This window comes from Brassica napus, chromosome A8 (assembly GCF_020379485.1).
Source record: "Brassica napus cultivar Da-Ae chromosome A8, Da-Ae, whole genome shotgun sequence".
Lineage (NCBI taxonomy): Eukaryota > Viridiplantae > Streptophyta > Magnoliopsida > Brassicales > Brassicaceae > Brassica > Brassica napus.
Window position 1 is genome coordinate 10,954,365 of NC_063441.1, and position 16,497 is coordinate 10,970,861.

The 16,497-nt window shown below is 42.2% G+C and overlaps 2 protein-coding genes across 5 annotated transcripts; one reads left to right on the forward strand and one right to left on the reverse strand.

Annotated features, from left to right (window-relative positions):
* The first annotated feature begins 115 nt into the window (after positions 1 to 115).
* On the forward strand, positions 116 to 5,090 carry LOC106360714 (SNF2 domain-containing protein CLASSY 1-like). 3 transcript variants are annotated; one of them, XM_022701791.2, is made up of 6 exons: positions 116 to 225; positions 803 to 876; positions 985 to 1,229; positions 1,304 to 2,746; positions 2,822 to 2,959; positions 3,036 to 5,090. In XM_022701791.2, exons 2-6 carry the CDS (start codon positions 828 to 830, stop codon positions 4,956 to 4,958), a joined length of 3,798 nt encoding a protein of 1,265 aa, XP_022557512.2. In that variant the 5' UTR covers positions 116 to 225; positions 803 to 827; the 3' UTR covers positions 4,959 to 5,090. The 3 variants fall into 3 exon arrangements, with proteins under 3 accessions (XP_022557512.2, XP_013655818.2, XP_013655819.2); XM_013800364.3 differs by having other exon boundaries at positions 165 to 327; XM_013800365.3 differs by lacking the exon at positions 116 to 225 and adding an exon at positions 319 to 388.
* A 26-nt stretch (positions 5,091 to 5,116) lies between these two features.
* On the reverse strand, positions 5,117 to 13,540 carry LOC106393977 (flocculation protein FLO11). 2 transcript variants are annotated; one of them, XM_048738694.1, is made up of 18 exons: positions 13,392 to 13,540; positions 13,247 to 13,305; positions 12,201 to 13,177; positions 11,580 to 12,140; positions 11,010 to 11,414; positions 10,746 to 10,862; positions 10,197 to 10,492; positions 9,685 to 10,091; positions 9,493 to 9,545; positions 9,316 to 9,417; positions 7,507 to 9,215; positions 7,292 to 7,400; positions 6,913 to 7,093; positions 6,723 to 6,790; positions 6,534 to 6,649; positions 5,643 to 6,449; positions 5,464 to 5,561; positions 5,117 to 5,382 (listed from the first exon to the last, which is right to left on the reverse strand). In XM_048738694.1, the coding sequence occupies exons 3-17, from the start codon at positions 13,165 to 13,167 to the stop codon at positions 5,472 to 5,474; spliced, it is 5,988 nt and encodes a 1,995-aa protein (XP_048594651.1). In that variant the 5' UTR covers positions 13,168 to 13,177; positions 13,247 to 13,305; positions 13,392 to 13,540; the 3' UTR covers positions 5,117 to 5,382; positions 5,464 to 5,471. The 2 variants fall into 2 exon arrangements, with proteins under 2 accessions (XP_048594651.1, XP_048594650.1); XM_048738693.1 differs by having other exon boundaries at positions 11,580 to 13,177.
* Positions 13,541 to 16,497: the final 2,957 nt, after the last annotated feature.

Consider the following 16,497-nt stretch of genomic DNA (forward strand, 5'->3'; position numbering starts at 1 on the left):
TAGTCAAAGGAGTATATTTCCCAAATTAAAAGCAGGTCTAGTGAAATGACGAATTTGCCATCGGTCCTTAGTCCTTACATAAAACACTCCTCTTCAGTCACTTTCAATCTCACCTTTTTTTTTATCTCTCATCACTTTATATCGATTCTGCGCAAATTCATGCAAAAAGAGAGAGAGAAAAAGTTACACACTGCCCGAGATTCTGAGCGAGTGTGTGTGTGTGTGGTATTGTATTCTTCGCCGTCCTTTTCGATTTTGATCATTTTCTTTTAATCTAATTTCCTCTTCTGGTCAATCCCACAAACTCCATCTCACTTCACTCACAAGGTGGTGATTGGTTGATTCTGTTCTCTGATCCTTTACACCACATATATTATCATGATGATGAGTTTGTGCTTTTTTTTCTCAATCTGGATTTTTGTCTGTACCGTACATGATCATCGTTTGTTTTGTCTCTTTCCAGAAACCATAACACAAAGTTGGTTTATGTCCACATGAACAATATGATCATGTTTCAAGCACATGTCATATGTTCTGTTTCTTTTTGACTCGGAAAAGATCTTGGTGTTTGTCTGTACTTCAATATAAAGTTTGGAGCTTTTTATCATGATTTATGATGAAGCTATTTATATATATATATATATATATATATATAAGTATATAAGTCTGCATCTTGTGATAGATGCAATTTTTTTTTTTTAATTGTCGATGAATGTTAATAGATTCTCTGATTGTTTGGTGGTAAACTTTATATGTGAGAGTTTCATATTTTGACTGTTCTATTTTATTTGTTACACTGCAGGAGGAGATTGTATGTGACTGAAAACATGAAGAGAAAGCGTTACTATCAGTTGAACCATACGTTTGATCCATGTCGTAAGATGTTTTATATGTTTCCATTAGTTCACCTAAAAATGTTCTGCATTTAGAGGTGAAGTAAGTGATTTATTATCATCATCATCATCATCTGTTTGTTGTGTGCAGCTTTCGAGGTGTTCTGTTCAGGGACATGGAAGGCAGTGGAGTACTTAAGAGTCGAGAGTGGATCGATGACCATGCGACTTTTTGAGAACGGGCATGTACTGGATGATGTAAAACCTTTCCAAAAGCTTCGTCTTAGATCAAGAAAGGCCACTACTATCGACTGCACCACTTTTCTACGGCACGGTGTTGATGTTTGTGTTCTCTATCAGAAAGATGAAGTGACTCCAGAGGATGACTTGGAGCCGGTATGTATATACATTTACTTCCCTTGCGCATTTTGGTTTCTTGTTGTGAGATTCTCTCTGTGTGTGTGGTGTAGGTATGGGTTGATGCAAAGATTGTATCCATAGAGAGGAAGCCTCATGAACCTGAGTGCTTGTGTGAGTTCCACGTCAGCATCTATATAGACCAAGGCTGCATCAGTTCGGAGAAGCATAGGATGAACAGAGCTTCTGTGCTCATGGGACTGGACCAAATCTCCATTCTCCAAAAGTTTCCAAAGGAACAAAGCTTGGACCGGTTCTACAGATGGAGATGCTCCGAGGACAGTGCATCACTAGTGAAAACAAGGCTTACACTCGGCAAATTCATGCCTGATCTTTCTTGGCTTCTTGTTACATCAGTCTTGAAAAACACTGTGTTCCATATCAAAACTATCCAAAACAAGATGGTGTATCTGATTATGACGGATGAAGAGTCTAGTAGTAGTTCTTGTTTGAGTGCAATGAATATCACGGTGGAAGATGGAGTTTACTTGTCAAAGGTGGTTACATTCAATCCAGATGAGGATGATACTACTCTTGCTCTGGATTATGTTCATGTAGAGGAGGAGGAAAGTGAAGAGGAGGAGGAGGTGATGGAGCTGCGACGATCCAAGAGAAGAAACATGAGGCCTGATAGATATGGTTTCTCTGGGGTTCAGCCAGATTCAAAGGATGGATGGGTAAGGCTTATGCCATATAAGTACAGCACATGGACTGACGACGAAGAAGGTGATGATGAAGATAGTAATGATGATGGAGATTCAGATGATGATTTGTACTTACCCTTATCACACTTCTTTGGGAAAGAGAGCAACACAAAGGGATTCAGTAAACGTAAGGAAAGTGAGATTGTTTTGGTAGACAAAACAGCGAGGAAGAAGAAGATGAAGATGAAGAAAAGAGATGGAAGTGGTGGAAGCCGCGAGCTCTCAGTTATCCCCTTCACTCCTGTGTTTGACCCTATACCATTGGAACAGTTTGGTTTCAATGCAAACAGTTTATGTAGTGGTGGATTCTCTGGAAGCAATTTGATAGATGAGATGGATCGGTATCGTAGTAAGCCTTCTAAATACGGTAAGAAGAAGATGTTGTCGGAAATGGATGAGATGGAATCTGACTTGGGTTGGATTGACAACATGAGCAAGTCCTCGGTCCAAAAAAGAGCAGGATCACACTCCCGGATAAGGTCCGGTTATGGGAAAACCGGACATTCTGATGAACCGCAGATATTTAAGAGGAGAACATTGAGCGCAGGTGCTTATAACAAGCTGATAGAATCATACATGAGTAATATTGACTCCACAATTGCAGCCAAGAAGGAAACAAACAGTGTTGTTGAGCAATGGGAAGCGTTAAAGAACCCCACAAGCACTACAGTGGAAGATGAAGACGGGTCGAGTGAGGATGATGATAGTGAGGGAGAGACGTCAGAGAATGAGATGTTGTGGAGGGAGATGGAACTATGTATGGCTTCTTCTTACATTCTTGATGACAATGAGGTAATGTTGTTCTTTTTTGGAAATATTTGATTTCTTGCGTTTTTTTCAACTCATATAAGATTTTGAAAATTTCAGTTGAGAGTGGATAATGAGGCGTTCCAGAAAGCGACAAGTGGTTGTGAACATGATTATGAACTGAATGAAGAAATTGGAATGTGTTGCAAATTATGTGGTCATGTAGGATCGGAGATAAGAGATGTTTCTGCACCTTTTGTAAGTAGTGAAACTCTGGAAGATGCATTTTTTTTGTAACCAGTAGTGTTCTAATCATGTACATTTTTATCGTCAGGCGCGACAAAAGAAATGGACCACAGAGGCTAAGCATATCAACGAAGAAGACATTGACACTAATGTGAAACAAGACGGAGATGAGAGACGCAGTTTCACTATGCCTGTGGCTACCTTAGAGGTTCCTTCACCTGAAGAAAGCGAGAACGTTTGGTCACTAATACCACAGCTTAGGAGAAAACTTCACATGCACCAGAAGAAAGCTTTTGAGTTTCTCTGGAGAAACCTAGCTGGGTCGGTAGTTCCATCCATGATGGATCCGAGTTCAGATAAGATAGGTGGCTGCGTGGTTTCTCATACCCCAGGAGCTGGCAAAACATTTCTCATCATAGCTTTTCTCGCAAGCTACTTGAAGATATTCCCTGGGAAGAGGCCTTTGGTTCTTGCTCCCAAAACAACTTTGTACACATGGTACAAGGAGTTCATCAAATGGGAGATTCCAGTTCCCGTTCACTTGATCCATGGCCGTAGAACCTACTGTGTAGCCAAAGAGAACAAGATTCAGTTCAAGGGGATTCCAAAACCGAGCCAAGATGTTAGTCATGTTATCGACTGTTTGGACAAGATTCAGAAGTGGCATGCTCAGCCTAGTGTTCTTGTAATGGGTTACACTTCGTTTCTAACATTAATGAGAGAAGATTCCAAGTTTGCTCACAGGAAGTACATGGCTAAGGTACTGAGAGAATCTCCGGGGCTTCTGGTTCTAGACGAGGGACACAATCCGAGGAGTACCAAGTCGAGATTGCGCAAGGCTTTGATGAAAGTTGACACTGACTTGAGGGTTCTGCTGTCTGGTACATTGTTTCAGAACAACTTCTGTGAGTACTTCAACACTTTGTGCTTGGCTAGACCCAAGTTTATTCATGAGGTTCTAATGGAGTTGGACGAGAAGTTCAATACCAACCAAACTGTTCAAAAGGCGCCTCACTTGATTGAAAACAGAGCCAGGAAGTTCTTCCTTGACATTATAGCCAAGAAGATTGACACAAAAGTTGGAGACGAGCGGTTGCAAGGTCTTAACATGTTGAGGAACATGACCAGCGGTTTCATTGATAACTATGAAGGAAGTGGAAGCGGTGATGTTCTTCCTGGTTTGCAGATCTACACGTTGTTGATGAACTCCACAGATTTACAGCACAAGACTCTTACAAAACTTCAGACGGTGATGTCGACTTACCATGGTTATCCCCTGGAACTGGAGCTTCTCATAACCTTAGCAGCTATCCATCCTTGGCTGGTTAAAACCTCCACGTGTTGCGCCAAGTTCTTCAACCCTGAGGAGCTTTTCGAGATCGAGAAGCTCAAGCATGACGCCAAGAAAGGATCCAAAGTCATGTTTGTGCTCAATCTCGTGTTTAGGGTGGTCAAGAGGGAGAAAATTCTCATCTTCTGCCACAACATTGCGCCGATCCGCCTGTTTCTTGAGCTGTTTGAGAATGTGTTCAGGTGGAAGAGAGGGAGAGAGATCCTTACCTTAACAGGGGATCTTGAGCTGTTTGACAGAGGCAGAGTGATAGACAAATTCGAAGAGCATGGAGGTCCTTCTCGTGTTCTGCTGGCTTCCATCACAGCCTGTGCAGAAGGGATCAGTCTAACTGCTGCTTCGAGGGTGATCATGCTTGACTCGGAGTGGAATCCTTCCAAGACAAAGCAAGCAATAGCACGCGCGTTCAGACCAGGACAGCAGAAAGTGGTGTACGTTTACCAGCTCTTGTCCAGAGGAACACTTGAGGAAGACAAATACAGGAGGACGACGTGGAAAGAGTGGGTCTCAAGTATGATTTTCAGCGAAGAATTTGTAGAGGACCCGTCACAGTGGCAAGCTGAAAAGATTGAAGACGATGTTCTCAGAGAGATCGTAGAGGAAGACAAAGTCAAATCCTTCCATATGATCATGAAGAACGAGAAAGCTTCAACTGGTTGATGATGATGATGATTCATTCCTGTAACAGCTTCTTTGTATTGCAATAAAACTAATCAATTATCGCAACTGTGTAATAATTCAGCTGCATATCATAATCTTAAATAAATGTGAAACAAGTGTAGTTTTTCATCATACTATACTTATGATAGGAGGAGAGGTAGTCAGGGAAGATGATGGTACTTGGCAATAATAAACAGTTGTTTTATACAAACAACAGCTGTCTTACCTCTCTGAGTCACACAGACTGAGGTAGAATCTAACTTAAAAATCATAAGCACACACCTACAATAACATATCATCTCTCCCCTAACCAACAACGAAAGTATTTTTCTCAGAGCTCGATATTAAATTTAGGACAACCTAACAGCAGCAGAGACTGCCTCTTTCTTCTTCTTAGCTTTTGCTCCTTCCATTACCTACTTGCCTGCCAAAAACAAAATAGTGTTAGCTCAATATGGTTGCCTCCAAGTCATTTTACTAGACAGTAGACACTATATAACATCACCTCTAGAGTTACTGTTTCCTTTGACTTTGGTGACTTCTGCTGTGTGACATGGAAGGAATCTTTGAGGGCATCATCGATGTTTGCAGACCTTCAAGTAGCTGGAGAGAAGCGCACATAAACTCAAAAGTAAATTAAAGTGATTGCCATATAGAAATGAATGTAATGTCCTGTATACTTACTCTAGAAGTTGGCTGAATCCTGCGGACAGATCTACGTGGTTCCATTCCATCTGATGCTTTTGAAGAATTATCATCCAACGCCTTGGCCTCTTCAATCTTGGGTAACCCAGTAGGAGCCACTTTCCCTTTCCCAGTAGTGGTCGAGGAGGAACTATCTTGGCCTTGTTGTGAAGATGATGTGATTTGCTCTTCCCCTGTTCCCTTGGCTGGATCCCTGGAAGTTGATGCAGGACCTTTGTTCTCTCCACTCTGACCAACGGCATCTTCAGATTCCATATTTGAGGATGTTGTACTACGAGAGTCCTTGCGGGGAATTATCCTAGGTGCAGCAACCGGCTTCTCTTTGGTCTTGGGCGCAGGTTTGAAAGTCTTGGGCTTCGTTGTTGTTGTTGTCTGTTTTTCTCTCGGTTTAGAAGGCAATCTCCAGCTCCCTGGTCCTGGATTTTGGGGCACAATTGGTTTCACAGCCTTAGCTGGTTCCTTCTGTTTCCGAGTTTGATTGCTCGCCTCTGAAATGTAGTGTTTGCTCACGTCCATGAACTTCCTTGTCTTTCCAGGTTTAGGGACACCATAGATCACTTTTGCTCCCTGCGTTTGCAAACCGGTTCTCTTCATTCGGAGTGGACCAGGATTGCCCTCCTTTCTCCCGATGTTAAATGTAGTCTCTGAAACACCGAGGTCGAGAACACCAGTCTGAGGCGGTTTACCTAAATCCGGATCAACTACAGTTTCCATTTTCGTGTCTTTTCCTTCAGCCACAGGAGATGGAGCTCCTAGTCTAGGACGCTTCTCCTTTGGAGTATCACCCTGCAATTCAAATTTTCGAGTCATTCAAAATAGCAAAGCATCCAAAACGAAGCTTCTAGCTTCACAGAAGGGCCATAGTAGTACCTCATGTGACGAGCAGATGTTTTCTCCTGAAGTAGAACATTCAATCCACCTTCCATATTTCCATACAAGAGAAGGACGAAGATTCCAAGCTTTGATAGTCAAAGTCTCTCCTTGTGCTGCCAAAAAGAAAAAGAGACAAACAGTTTAGAACATGAAAATGAGATATCTTCATCACACGTCTTTACGAACCTGGAAAATGCACAGTCACTGTATTTTCATCATTTTTGTTCTTCTCCGTGATAACACCCTCCAACCAACTAAAGGAGAACAAAACACATAGATAAAGCTTCCAAAGTTAGTGGAATGAATAGAATAGGATTTCACAAAACGGAAAATTCAAAACAATACAGATTTTGTGTTGTGGGATCACTGCTGTTACCTGTCATGAACCCACGAGTCTACCCTATCTCCAATTTTCCAAACAGGATCCCCAATGGCAGCTCTACGCCTCTTCCTGGTTCCTTCATATGGCAGGGCAGTAATAGAACGAGCAGTTCTTATTTTCGGGGCCTCATCACCTTCACCTTTGAGGGCTACCCACTCCTTCAGCTTATCTGTTCCTGATAAGAGATAAAAGAATCGGATCAACTAATAGAGTACTGCACATGCATAAAATATAATAATGGAAAGTGGGTGATTATATAAGGTTACATATATATCATACACTTGGAGCAATATGTAAAGTAAATGAAAGATAACGATCAAATACAGATCACTGCAAGGACAACATAAAAAAAAATTATGGCCAACTAATAAACCTTGTTCTACAGAAAGGTCACTGAACAACACATAAGCTTTCCCATCCTCTAAGCTCAATACATTGGCAGAGTACCATGCGGTTCTTAATTCAGGTCCTTCCTTGAAAACCTACATAGAAATTTTTTTTATCTCCATTACAAAAAGAAACACAACCAGCAGTCCAGCAGCGAGCAGTTTGCTTTAGAAAGTGTATATATGCAAACATAGCACAAACCTCTACATGAGAACCTTCCTTGATGCACTCGTCGTTTGTTTTTTTCATAATCTGCTCACTTTCAGTCTGGGTGTCAATCGAAGATTTTGACCCAACTTCTGGCTCGAAAACTACAGCAGTGTGTTTAGCCACGTCTGCACTTATATGACCTTTCTGTCCATTTGTTTTCTTTCCAGTGGCAGAAACTAGACCTAGACCTAGACCATCAGCTGCTCTCACGGAGCCATCCAACTCAGTATGCGCAGTGCTGGGACTAGCAAAACCTCTATCACTAGTAGTCTCAGTTTCTTTTTCTAATACACCCACTTTACAAGGCTGCACTTTCTCAGATTCTTGAGCCTGCCTCCAATAATTAGTTGGACCCACCTCCACCAGCTTATTGAGCGACGGAGGATGGCCCATTGAAACAAGTATTCCAGCTTGTGAAACCGCCTCTGATGCCAGTTCTGCTGCCTTAACAATAGACTCCACATTTTCAGCTCGTTTGGTGGCCGCTGTGGCAGCCTCGACCCTCTTCTTAGCCGCCTCTCTGGCAGCACTAAGGAACGGACTGGAGCTGACCACTGCACCTTCACCCTTCAAGACAGAAGCAGGGGTACCCTGGCCTTGAGTTAGTACATCATTTGACTTGTGGAGATCATTACCCTGATAAGAAACACTAGGAAGGGATGCTTCTTCAGCCATTAATTTTGCCTGAAACGCCGCATTAGCTGCGACATTGGCGGCGGCAGCTGCAGCCTTTGCCACTGCAGCGGCAGCAGCTATGGCAACAGCAGCGGAAGCTAATCTGCCTTGAGTTTCTGGCTGGAGGCCAGCATGCCTCTGTTGCTCTATCTGCTTCCATACGTATTCGCTGTGACTAACGGCTGCAGTAGCGAGAGCAGAAGCGTCCTCTGCATGCATCTTAGCCTCATTAAGCTTATCAATGGTATCTGCCGGCAGCACAGATCTCTGCTTAACTTCAGATACAAGGTTACCACCAAAAATTGGGGATTGCAAAGATGATTTCATTTTCTTCCCAGGGAACGTAGATACCAGGTTCAAAGGGACTGCAGAGATGGAATCAACACTGGCCAGTGTGCCTGTGTTAGAAGACAGACTACCCGGAGCAGCTGTAATAGGTACAGGTGTTGATATAGAAACAAGAGGTGAGACAACTACTTCTGTCTGCTGTAGCGAATTCAAAATGCTTGGATCAGACTCCACAGAGACTGGCATTTTCTTCCGTTTCCTTGATTTCGTCCCACTGGAGTGTTGAGCAGGTGCTACAACTGTATTTGCTGGCTCAAGTGTTTGTGTCCCTTTGAAAACATTGCCAGAAGTTCCACTCAGAACATGCTTACCGCCGGAGTAAGGCAAGGACGATTCTTTTGTGGGTGTCAATTTTACAGATTCCGTGATCGGGAAAGCGGGGTAACGAGAACCAACATCGAACCCACTGGTCTGCGGAGAAGCAAGCCACGGGTTGGGGTAAGGGAGAGGGGACATCCAAGCCGTATTATGTCCAATATTCGTAACTGATGCAGCTTGATGAGCATGTGATGAAGAAGGCAGTGGTGCAGCAGCTGAACCTCTCTGAATGCTTCTTGATTGTAAAGTTTCGAGGGGAGTTGACAAACTCCATAAAGGTGATGAGAGTGGAATTATGGGTTTCGTCGCTGAACTCACTTTGCTACTGGTGTGACTCATTGACGGGGTCTCTGTCTTCCCTGGAAATGCAGTTTCGGGTATTTAGCTACGGAATGCAAACAGCAGCAGAGCTGAGAAATAAAATATAACCATAAGAGCTGAATAAATCGAACTAGAAACCTGCACGTGATTGCAATGGCGTTTCAGGACTAGAAACACGCATTCTCTGAGCCCTCACAGCACAAGCACGCCATGCTTTCTCCCAAGTGCCTCTCCCACCATCTAGAGAAGTTCAGAATGAACATGCTTTGTCTCAAAAATGGGTAATACAATAGGTTAAGAGAATAATAGTCTTACCTGCACCACCAAATGCAGATATCATATAAGCTTCATCGGGTGCTGTCCCTTGGCTGTAACGGGAGAAAACAAAACAAAACAATTATAATTTTGTAAGACAGTAAGATGTGCAAGAATTCTGAATGAGATCGCTACTGAGTCTCTCTGACTCAACAAAACTTAAGAACACGTACAGAGTAACATAGAACTTACATCAGACCACCATAAACAAAAATCTGTGCGCGTAGTTGCACTTGTTGCGAGTCAGTGAAAGGTCGACGAAAAATGCTTGAGGGAGCAGTAGAATTCATATCCGGTAGACTAGTCGTGGGGGCTGAAAGGGTACCAAACGAATTAAGAACAGGAGTCTGAAGACTTTGCTGTTTCTCAGTAGAGTGTGTGATTTGAATAGAAGAACCACTACTCTGATTAACAGCATTTGCTTTGCCTGCACTTTGAAAATGTTCAAAAGGTGCAGCCCCCTTTACACTATTTCCTTTTCTAGAAGTCTCTTTTCCTGCAGATTTAGGTGTTCGCCTGGGTTTACGCTCAGATTTTGTTTTCGAAGACTTCGCAGCTGTTTTCTCTAAGCTAGATTTCGACGGAGATCCCACAACCATCTGAATAAACAAAAGCATATGCTACGTAAGGATGATAAAAACATAAATTAACAGCATTCGCTTTGTCTAGTGATGAAACTATGTTGAGATATAGATCGGACGTACCGGAGAGACAAGGGTAGTTTCGGAAATTTCCACTGCTTTCCTTGGATCGGAAGTCAAGTTCAGCCCACTGCTGGAGGTTGGGTTTCTATCCAAGGCCGGAGATTCGGTAGCCATCAAACTCAAAGTATTCTGATCCTCTGTCTTATTAAGTTGTAGTTCGGTCATCTTACGAGCTGGGGAAGAAATGACATGAGACCCTAAATCTGTAGCAGCGTTTTCAGTTCCAGTAACATGGGACTTTACAAAAGGCTCAGAACTTGTAGAAGCACAGGACACTCCTACTTCAATTACACCACCTGCAATATCCGCAAGGACAGGCATATATTTTCGATGAGTGCACATTCTTTTATTCCACGAATCTAGAAAAGGAAAAGCATTGGTCGTCCCAAGATCAAGACCGGTAAAACTTAGTCATAAGTTTATAGTAACTGCATTCTTTAACAGATTATTGATTCTATCGTGGAAACACGCCTAATATGTATCTTTTTAATAAACCTTTCTAAAAAATCAGAAGAAACTTCTTGCTGCTACATGATCATACACACTCACCTGTGGGGTGTGAAACAGGAGTCGCAGCTGTCATAATCCCACCGGCAGCAGTCTTAGCCAAGGGGCTAGCGCTAGGGTTTTCATTTATGGCATCGTTGTCCAGAACTGGCTGAAACTCTGAGGAAAACGCAAAAGAAAAGAGATTACTTCAACATAAATCAAACCATCAAAGGGTAAACAAATATGGTAAGGTCTTTACGGAACGACAATATACAAAGAAAAGACTACACGTGCAAATACTACGGCCAAAAAAAAAACCATTACCAGGGACGTTTACAACGTCTGTTAGATTTTCTTCTAAAATTCTTCCCTCACACTGCTGAGGCAAAACTTGTCCAGCGGCATCAGCATCTACTGCATCCTTTGGCCCTTCAGAGGCAGGAGAGTGGTGAGTATCTTCAGTCTGCTTCCTAGGTTGTTGTACAATAAAACTCCCTGAATTACTTGCTTCCACGGGTGGAACAGTTTGACAATTTTCAGGTTCGCCAGATAAAACCTTCTCGGTTACAGAGAAATTGACTTGCTCATTAGCCTCAGATGATGTAGTCACCATATGTAAATCTACTGAAGATGTAAGACTGACAGCAGGTGCTCCATCTTGGCTTAGATGTTGCGATTCTTCAGGTTTGAGAGGAAATGCTTCACATTCTTTAATGTCAATCATAGTTCCTGAGGAATAAAATGTATACATATACACATGTAGAGGGTGTTTATAAATAAATAATTATGATATATCAATGGTACGTACTAAACCCCAAAAAAAAAAAATTAAGAAAAAAATGCAGAACAAAGAGTATAAAAGTTTATATCAAAAGAATGAGACAATATAATTACCTGGATTTTCTTTTGGAATGGTGTCAGACTGAGAATTTGACTCCACCAGCTTGGATGCAGAGTCTATTGAAACATAACCAACAGACTCGGATACAAAGCTTTCAGACAAGACTTGAGAGCTCTTGGCATCCTGATCTCTATCATTGGCATTGACAGCTAATTCCATGCTTTGTTTGAGATAAGATATGCGAGCACTACCTTTCTTATTGTCACCCTTCGTAGACACATCACCATATGTGGATTCAACCATTGAGTCCATTAGTGAAACATGAACACTTTCTGAAGTCTCAACTCGAGGTATCTCTGTATGTGTCTGAGTCTGAAAAGTAGATTCATGTTCACTGCTTGTTATATTTGGTAATACCCCAGTGAGTTCCAAAGATGCTTCAACTGTTCCGCTGGTATTGGCACTGCTGACAGGAAGATCTTGGCATTGGGTCCCTGAAACGTCTGGTTCAGCTACCTCAAGAGCAGAGAGAGCTTGGTCCCCTCTTTCTAGTACCGTGACATCGGATAGCTCCATATCCTTCAGATCAGACTTAGCAGTGTGGTCGCTGATATCATTTTCATCATTGAAAACCTCTGGAAGCAAAGTGGTCTGATTATGATTATTCAACTCACCACTAGCAGAAACCCCAGTCTGTACAGTTCCGTGGCTACAATCGATTTCCATCCTTGATTCTGTGTTGGCTTCGTCTTCTGTTTGGTCAAGAAGACTATCAGTAGTCTCAGTTCTTATATTGGCATGACCACCAGTATCCACAGCCTCTACAGTCCCGGTATCTGAAGGTAAAACGACACTGTTTTCCTCCATGGATGCCTCTTCCGTAAGGGTTTGGTTATGAACACTGTCAGTCGTCTCAGTTCCTACCGAATCAAGACCAGCAGAACTCACATGAGCTAAAACTGCATTATTTTCCGCAACGGTTTGGTCAAGAAGACTATGGGTTGTCTCAGTCCCTATCTTATCATGACAAGCAGTATCCACAACCTCTACAGGCACAGCGGCTGTATTTGAAGCCAAAATGGCATTATCTTCCGGCTCCTCCTCCACAAGAGTTGGTGAGTCATCTTTCAGCGGGACCTGTTCCTGTGCAGCATCTGTCTTGCAGGAGTCTCCTGGAGTATCATCCACAGAAGGGTTGGTGGGAGTTTCCTCTTTGGAAAGAATAGTCTCAAGGCCAGGCTCGAATTGATCCATTGTGCAGCCTAGCTCACCAGATTTCCTGATAGAATTATCTTTCTCTCTTACAATGACTTGGTCGTCCTGTCCAACTGAATTCAAAAGCATTTCAACGGATTCTGAGGAAGTAGCCTCAGACCAAACATTAGTATGCCTAGAAATGGCACAAGACTCTGTTGCAGCTGAGCTAAAGACTACACCACTACTTGCACGAGAGAAATCCTCAATCCAGTTACTATCTTCGTTACCCTCAATACCAAGAAAAGCCTCAGTTTCGACTAAACTATCAAACCTCAGATGCTCGTCAAAATCAAACCTTGGAAGAGACACCGGAGGAAACTTAGTGTTAGCTTCACCAGCTAAATGGAGATTCTGGTTTTGAAAGTCACTGTCATCATAATCCATGGGGCTATTCCTGACATATATGAGAGAACATGTGTAAAAATCAAAGCTTTAAACAAAGAGATGAATTCAGAAACGCTACCTCCCTCCATTCGGCGACGAAAACCGACCTCAGATGTTCCCTAATCGCACGTTCATCTACTGCTCCACCAAAACAATAGCAAACTCGTCAATACTATCTTCCCTCTCACATCCGTTGCGTCGGTGGTCAAGAAGGTTAAACTTACCGGAAAATTCAAGCTGATGGGGCGGACCTAGGGTTCCGGCGAAGAAAAGAGGTTTGGCGAGTGAAGCAGATTGGGAGAGAGAGAGAGAGAGAGAGAATGATCGATTAATTATTCGATTTACTCAGGGAAATCAAACGAATCAATTTAAATTATAAACAAAAAATATGGATGCTCATTCCGCTACATCCACACTGACACGTGTCTTATTTCCTGAATCTTGCGGCTAGTATTGAATTTAACAAAAAAACATCTCATAGTAGGTTTTTTTTTAACTTTTTAAAACGTGAGTTCAGTTGAAAGAAAATTTAATGACCGAGAGGTAAATAAATGGGATTCTATTTTTTTTCTTTTTTTACAATTACCGAGAGCTAAACGTTAATGACTAACGTTTATTCTCTAAGAAAAATGTCTTAAAAGATAAATTCACACACAGCAAAATTATCACTATTAGAGTAAAAGTAATTAATTAACGGTCTGGATTAACTCGACAAAAATGGTTATTTGTGAAGTAGACAAAAAAAGAGGTAATTAGTTTTTTTAGCAAAAGGTTAAAGAACAATAGACCATGCTCCTCGATCTTAAATCATCGAGATTATGTTTCTACAATCAGTGCCAAAATCCTGACACGTCGATATATGGAGCATGCACTCCATTGTTCATAATAGCGCCTCAAATTCCGAATACAGTGAATCAAATTATTTTTCATTGTTTCTTGCTCCCATAAGTTGAAATTCTTCTCTAGAATTTTATCATGTCCATCCACAACCACTGAAGAGTACGTCATGTATCCATAATCCATCTATCATACATCTCTCTGACATTCAAAGATAGCATTCAAAGATTTTTAATAGTTTCATCTTCTGCTCCACATCTCAGATAATGATTATCGCATAATGATCTTAGTTCCAAAAGTGTCATTGCCTTCTCGGATCATATCCAACACCCAGCTAAAGTGATCCTTCCCGATTTAGGGCGTATCAAGTGGTCTCAAAACCACTTTGGCTGGTTTGTTTTCATTTCATCTTTGCATCTTCTCATCTCTCCATGATTTTCTTTTCTTATTTCTTGTTGGATCCGGGATGTTCATTTACTCCCTTGTGATCGCTAGTTATTAAAAAAACGATAAAGAAAAAATGAGTAAAAGTTTTGGCTTGAATCACTTCTGAAGAGAAATCCATGGGGAGTGGTAGAAGAGAAACCATATTGGCTGAAGAGAAATCCAACCTTAGGATAGTTAAGGCGGTAAAGAGAATATGACTGAATGGTTTGTATTACTCATAAGATTACAGTATATATACATCGTACATTAGGTATTCTAAGTATCTAGTATTTACTGACACGTCGTTATACTTCTATCTTCTACATACACTCTCAAGATGGAGGGAGTTCAGTCACTCCAATCTTGCTCATCAGTTCTTGAAACCGGAATCGTGATAACGGCTTCGGAAGGGCGTCAGCGAGTTGATCCTTTGTCGATATGTGAGTGACTCGCAATGCTCCGGACTGCACATTCTCGCGGACAAAATGGAAGTCTAAGGCCAAGTGCTTCATCCTCGAATGGAACACATGATTAGCACTGAGATAGGTAGCACCGACATTGTCGCAAAAGACCACTGGTGTCGTCGGCAGTGTAACAGTTAACAGCGAATAGACCCATCTCATTTCTGCAGCCGTGTTAGCTACTGATCTGTATTCTGCTTCAGTCGACGATCTGGCGACGCTGTTTTGCTTCTTTGATGACCATGCTATCGGTGTAGCTCCCATATATAGGATATATGCATTTGTGGAGATAAAATCGTCTGTATCTCCAGCCCATTTTGCGTCAGAGAATGTGTGAAGTGTCAATTGTGATTTGATCGGCAGAAAAACTCCATGCGATATAGTCCCAGCTAGATAACGGAGGATCCTCTTAGCGGCTTGCCAATGCTGGTCAGTAGGGCAATTCATGAATTAAGACAGCTTATTGACGCTATAAACGATATATGGGCGAGTAAAAGCGAGGTATTGTAAACTGCCTAACACCACTCGATATTCCCTTCGATCGTCAAGCGCTGTGCCGGAGAGTAGCGTCAGCTTAGGCGAGGTGGCCATAGGTGTTGTCACAGGCTTGGTGTCCAGCATGTTGGTCTTCTGTAACAAATTCTGAATATACTTCCGCTGCATCATGTGGAGAACATGATGAGTACGTGTGGCTTCTACACTGAGAAAGTAGCGGAGATCGGTTGGATCCTTGAGTGAGAATCTAGCCGAGAGAACTGTGATACACTTATTGAGGAGATCAACACTACTGCCTGTGATGATAATATCGTCAACATACACCAGGATATAGACAACATGCAGACCATTGATGTAGATAAACGCATAAGTATCAACAAGAGAATTTTGACAACGCATCGCGCAGAGAAAAGTCTTGAGTTCTTGGAACCAAGCTCGAGGAGCTTGTTTGAGACTATATAAAGCTTTCTTTAGACGACAAACATGTTGTGGTCTATCCGGATCAACAAAGCCAGGTGGCTGTGTGACATAGACAGCGTCAGATAGTGTGCCTTGCAAGAAGACATTGTTGACGTTAAGTTTTTTGATACTCCACGATCGCGAGACCGCCAGTTGAAAAACTAACTGAATGGTAATAGACTTAACCACATGGCTAAATGTCTCTGCATAGTCAATGCCATACTCCTGGTTGTTTCCTCGTGCGATCCACCGCAATTTATACCTATCAAGAACACCATTAGGTAAGTATTTCAGTGTATGTACCCAGTTTGAAGCAATGACATGTTGTTGTGGTTCTGGAGGAACCAATTCAAAGGTTTGGTTTCGCAGTTGAGCGTTGTACTCGGCACTTATGGACCGTCTCCAGTTCTCGTCTCGCAAGGCCTGATTAAGGGTAGTTGGAATCGAGGGTTTCTGGTTTGGTTTTATGGTGAGAAGGGAAAGCTTTTTGGAAGGTTTAGAGATTTTTTTCTTGGCTCGTGTTTGCATAGGGTGAGCATTTGTAACTTGAGTTGGTGGTGAAGGCGTTGGGATCGTGTTGTTTGAGGCAGCTGAAGGTGTAGGAGATGGCTGCGGTTCTGGTTCGGTGGTTTGATTTTGTTGGGGTGCAAGC